Source organism: Pelobates fuscus, chromosome 1 (genome assembly GCF_036172605.1).
Source record: "Pelobates fuscus isolate aPelFus1 chromosome 1, aPelFus1.pri, whole genome shotgun sequence".
In the NCBI taxonomy this organism is placed as follows: Eukaryota; Metazoa; Chordata; class Amphibia; order Anura; family Pelobatidae; genus Pelobates; species Pelobates fuscus.
In genome coordinates, this window is record NC_086317.1 from 186,964,719 (window position 1) to 186,971,029 (window position 6,311).

General features: G+C 36.7%; 1 protein-coding gene across 1 annotated transcript in view; it reads left to right on the forward strand.

The window, feature by feature from the left end:
- SYT2 (synaptotagmin 2) overlaps nucleotides 1–5,510 on the forward strand; it is a 470,295-nt gene extending 464,785 nt beyond the window's left edge. The window contains exon 9 of the mRNA XM_063453184.1: nucleotides 177–5,510. Within this exon, the coding sequence (XP_063309254.1) occupies nucleotides 177–383 (207 nt within the window). The 3' untranslated portion in view covers nucleotides 384–5,510. The remainder of the gene's footprint in view (nucleotides 1–176) is intronic.
- The last annotated feature ends 801 nt before the right edge of the window (nucleotides 5,511–6,311 follow it).

A 6,311-nucleotide genomic window follows, 5' to 3' on the forward strand; every position in this document is an offset into this window, starting at 1 on the left:
ACAAATCTATGTGCACAACACCATTTGTTTAGAATGCAGACTTCTTATAAAACAGTAATTATTAACAATCATTGCAGTAGTCTACAGTATGTGAGCTAGCTGAATCTATTACAGGAAGTTAACATAGTGATGAGCATACAGCAATCTATAAAACATTACGTTTTCTCCTTCAATAGAAAGTTCAAGTTGTCATCACTGTCTTGGATTATGATAAACTGGGCAAGAATGAGGCAATTGGTAAAATCTTCGTTGGATGCAGTGCCACAGGAACCGAGCTCCGACATTGGTCAGACATGTTGGCAAATCCAAGACGTCCAATTGCACAGTGGCACCCTCTCAAACCTGAAGAAGAGGTCGATCTCGCACTAGGCAGCAAGAAATAAGAGGCTCTTCATGCATACACCCTTTCCCCTCAGTCCCCCTTTACCTTCACATTCTGCTGTGCAGACTCAAATCTACAAGCACCTTCAACTCACCCACACAGCTCTTGCAATCACAATATAATTAGAAGTAAAGGAGCACACCTTGATGGTATATTGGCTTTTCAGAATATTGATTGGTATTTTGGGAAGCCAAACTATTGAACTAAATTAGAGCTGTTTGAGGGTGGAGATGTTCGAGGAATGTATATTCAAGAACACTTGAAAATGTCAAGTGTTCTAGAATAACCTTGATTTATACTGTTTTCTCTGAGTGTATTTTGGAAAAAAAAGGTAGATTTTTCACAGGTCTTCCAAAGATAACTGGCTTTACTCAAAAATAGCAAATAAATAAATATATAATAACACAGCCATCGGTTCCTAAAAGCTTTGTATTCCTTGAGCCACATAAACATCTGTTCTGGGCAAGCTAGTTAGACTTTTATATTGGACCATAAACATACCTAACATGGTATGTTTCATAGGATTATTCATTATGGTCTGGATTGTTCCTTTGATTTAATAATTTCTTGTTGAAATGTATTCAGTGTTACTTTTTTAATATAGGGATTCTGCCCACCCCAAAATGATAAAGGTCCACAACTCCCTTAATGTTTTAAAGACTTTCAATGCCAGAAGAGTATAGTGGAAGACTAACATGATGATTGTAGACCAACAACATTTTGGGAGCTGCAATTCAATACTACTTTAATATTTTCTGTAAAATGACCCTTGAATGTGACTATTCTGTAGAATTATTCTTTAATTTTGGAATGCATAGTGTGATTTATTAAAATCAGTTGGAGAATCCCTTTTGGATTTTTAGTGTTTTGCAGCTTTTCACAATCGATTGTCTTCCATTTTTGTCCAAAGGACAAACATGGCATCACATGTATTTTGTGATGCAAAGCCAAGGACAGGGCAGATATGCTCACAGTGTCATCCAGTTCACAATACAGATATTGTGGGTGGAGTTTTACTAGACATTGATTAGATGAAGATTGGGACATATGCTTAGCAGGGTGCTTTTCTAAAATGTATGTATTTGTTGCTGCATTGTACGCTGCAGTGAGGGAAAATATTTTAGAAATATGTGTTGACAGATTTAGGTGCAAAACCTCTACAGGTTTGATGCACAGAATCAGCAAGACCTTGTGTTTGCAGTGATGATATATGAGGGTTTTTGGAGAATAAGCAAGCATCCTTGGGGGAGGCTGTGAGCTTTAATGACAGAGATCTCTGGAATATATCATATCTACAAAGACCAGTAACTCTTGGCAAGAGGAAATGGAAGTAAATCAAAATATATGTGCAATGTATTAAATGCTATGGAAGTTGCAGAATATGATGCACTGAAACCATGTTCTTCCATAGTGTAGAGTGAAAGTGGTGTGTTGAAAGAAAAGTGCCAGTTTTCACAGTGGGAACAAAAACTATTTTGATGTCAATGACTGCAGTGTTGTTTTTTTTTTTTTTGGTTTAAATTTTGTTTATTGAAATTGCAATACAAAATACAGTAGGACACATAGCGGCAATTCTGTCGTGACAGCAGTGAGTGCAAAATATACAGATAAATCAATTAAGATGGCTGCAGTGTTTTGTTAGGGACCTTTAAAATATTTATTTAGTCTGATATGTTTGTTCCCAGCAGTCAGTTAAATCTGCCTCCTGAAATTTAAAGATACATATAGAAGGGAATACATCACCATGTTTCTTTGTGCATCTGTTTACATTTATGTTTCAATAATGATTGCAGTCATAAAAAATGAGGCTTGTTAACCATACAGTAAAGTTGTGCTGAAAGGAAAAAAATGATTTGCCAAATTTAAGGAACACTCCAAGCACTATAATCAATATAGCCTGCTTAATGGTTATTGTGCCAGGAGTGCCTTGGCACTCTCGCAGAGTAAGTAGTCAAACCAGTTAAGAATGGTTTGACACCTCACCTCGGGCTCACACGGAGCCTAGAGCATGAAGCGCTTACCTCCAGTGAGCCTAGCTTGCTCATTGGCTGAGCGTGTCAGCTGAGTGCTCTTAGCCAATAGGCACAACCCTGCTTAACCTTGTGGCAGAGTGTCTGGTTCCAGAGGTGGCAATGGCTAGTGCCTGGTGGGGTTACCAGCAGTTAACAGGTCAGTTGTCTACTTACTTTGGGAGGACACCAAGGAACTCTCGGCATTATGACCACTACTAAGGGTTGTAGTGTTGCTTTAAAGCTTGAAGTGTTGCTTTAAAGCTATGAAACCAAAGTTTGAAAGATTCTCCACCACAGCTTAGATGCCAGCATTTTTTTTTATCAGTTCTTCACAACATAGTTTACTGTTGAGCACAGTGAACAGAGCTGTAATTATCTGAGCATTAGAATGTTGTGCTAAAATGTCCTATGCACAATAAGTACACCTGAGCCTAGTTCACTTTAACTCTACCTTGAAATAAAGACACGTGGCATTATAGTCCAATAAGATACTTAATTATATTATGAATATATATTAGTCTAAGTTATATATAATGGCCCTTTCAAACAGGGGTACCAGAAGTCAACACTCAAGTGTGTATTTTGATATTTATACTGGTGCTTTTTTGTAGGTCAGGTGTGACAGTCGAATTACCTTTTTTTCATTTTTTATATGCTTAAAACATATGGCCTGATGTTAAAAAAAAAAAAAAAAAAATATGTCTTGGTCTGCTTATCTAGCTTCAAAAGTGATAGCCTAAAATGTATGTCCTTGTGTAATGTTGCAAGAATGAGCTATGGAGTGTGAGGACAGGAAATAAGAATTTTTCAAAGGGTTAAATTGACACTTGCCATTTTCAAGGACTTTTTATTGTCATAGGAAGCATCATTACTTGTTCTGCTTTCCATAATTCTACTGTTTGTAAGATTAGTATTTAGATTAGTGGTTGAGTGGGTAGTCTGCCATATTTGTAAGCATGGGAGTTCTAAGCCAAAATATCTGATCCTGAATACAAAAGATTACCCAGAAATTTAAAATAACGGTCACCTGAATGTTTCTAACCTCTTTATATAAAACATCATGTTGGCCATCACATAGTGTAACAGAATTGCATCGCACGTGGTAAATATTCAGATACACTGAATAATAATAATACAAATAATAATATAATTATCACATTATTTGACCGCATTCCTTTAAAAACTCATTAGTTTCCATCTTTTTCCTAGAGTAAATTGCTTTTATTTACAAATGTATACATAATGATGCTGTTGACCTAGGATTGATGAAGTGATAAGTGGATCCTGTGGACACTAGAAATATTGCAACTGCAATACTAATTAATGAGTTGCTGATTACTGAGGATATAATGCCAGTATCCATTCAAAAAACGTTATATAGGCTGTGCATAAGCAACTAATGTTATTTTGAAACACCTGATGATGTACTCATTCTTCAACCCTTCATAAATACTGTTATAAATAAATAAAAAAGCGCTGAATGCCATCTGTGCCCAAATAAAATATAGGTATATAAAAAAAGATTTATAGTTATTTGTTACATGCTGGACAGGTGGATTGAGTATGTTAAAGGATCACTATAGGGTCAGGAACACAAACATGTATAGTGTTTAACCCACCATATAGGTGACTTGCTCCCTATCTCCTGTAGCCCCCCTATAAAAGTATAAAACTCACCTTATTTCCAGCGCTGCATGGGTCTAAGGAGTGGCCACTTGGAGGTGTCCCTAGGGGCAATGTAAACACTGTCTTTTCTCTGAAAAGGCAGTGTTTACATGAAAATTCCAGAATAACTAAATTAAGCTGTAGTTGTTCTGGTGACTATAGTGTCTCTTTAAAAAGTCAATAGTGAAGTTGTAGATGGATAGGTAAAATAATTGGTTATGTTATATATGTGAAAATGAGATATTAAGACATTGTCCTAGGTGGCCCCCAAGTTATATTTAGTGCATATATTTGGCTTAGCGGAAGCAAAAAGAGGTGTCACAGCCAAGAGTTAAGATGCACAAACTAAATGAAATCACCAGAAAGCCACAGAGTGTCCTGCTTGGACTTTGCAAACAGGGTGTCTGTGTGCTTACAAATTTGTGTGTTTGTGTGTGTACCTGACAGGGAGCCGGAGGTGTGCTTGATAATCTGTATATAATATGCATGAGACATTTTGTACATAATAGCATGAGGGGAGGAGTGTGTGATTGTTTGAATGCAGTGGTGTGAATCTCCCTCACCTTTAAAGCTCTTCACTAACGCACCAGGTCACCTCTGGCTTTAAGTATCCACAAATAATTGGTTAGATATACTATGCCTAAAAATGCTCCTCCCCTTGTCATACATGCACTTGTACATATTTCTTGTGCAATATACTGCACCCAGTCTTTAAAGCCAGAGTATTGAAGATGTTTAGAAGTTAGGATTGCAACAATAGGTTTACCTTTTGACTCTTCCTCTGCATAAAGGTGATATGAATCTCTTCAACGGTTGTTTAACATCTTTGCTGACAATGAATATCAAAGCCTTTCATTGTTTTCTATGGCAGTGGAGAAGAAATTGGAGTATTATATGTTTGAATACATTTTGGAGTGGAGTTTGTGTTAAAGTTTTCTTTCTATTTTCGAATGTTCGCATGCTAAAGAGGAAAATAAAGTACATAGATATAAATATAAATATATATATATATATATTATAAATAGAAAAGGGGTAATAAAGGGAAGGGTGTATGTTTACTTTGATTATTTTCCCCTTGTGTGTGTCTGGTGTCTTGTATCCTGCTAAATGTTTACGGATTTTTATCCGGGCAATAGACTCCACCCCTCACCCTGGCATGGGGGTGGACTTTCCCTGCGTCTTGTGGCGTCTAAACCCTTTTGCCATGCTGAGATATAAAAGCCATAATTCCTGAGAGCTGGGATCCGAGAGGATACCCAGACTAAATATGCATGTAAACTGTCTTTGTCTTTATGTTTTCAGACAGTGGGTGGGGTGGAGCTTATGGAAAGTTTCTCTTAATGGATCTTTGTTTCCTTTCCACCCAACTCTGTGTTCTCTGTTTAAGTTTATTGTTGTCTTTGTTATTTTGTAAAATGTCTCCTTAATAAAGAAATCTGATTTAATTGTGAGTTTATCTTGTTATTGTTGATTCCTTTCTAAGTATATTCCATGACATACCAGTCTAAAGGACAATTAGTCAGGAACATAAAGAGCCCAGAAACTGTGTGGCTGCTGTGACCATAGTGAATGATCATATAAAATTAGGGAGTGCAAAAAGCTCAAAATGATTCCTTCTCTTTGCTTCCTCACTACTGCATCTATCTTCACATTACATATTTTTTATCTATATATAATTTCAAAGCTGTAATAAGGGAAAGGGGATAAAACAAGAACACATGGGAAAGGAACAAATAACATGAAGTACATTGGCTATATGGTATAATGATATCAGCAGCTCAATTCACAGATATTTAATTGGCTCAGCTGAGTATATACTAAGCATTCAGATTCAACTTTATTGTCATTGTACAATGCACAAACAAGGGCAATGAAATATTGTGCATACGTCTAAAAAAGAAGTGGCTTTGTGGAAAGAAGGGCCATGACTGAGGTTGTCCAAGGGACACTATATTCACCAAAACAACTTTAGCTTAATGAAGCCGCTTTGGTGTATAGCTCATGGCCCTGCTGTGTCATTTCTCACTTCTCTGCCATTTAGGAGTTAAATAAATGTTGCTTATGCAGCCCTAGGCACACCTCCCTGCATGTGACTTACACAGCATTCCTAAACACTTCCTGTAAAGAGTCACCTAATGGTTACAGTTCCTTTATTATAACATTTCTTATCTCCTGCTCGGTTAATAGTTTGCTAGACCCTGCAGGAGGCTCCTGAATGTAATTAAAGTTCAATTTACAGAGCAGGAAATGAA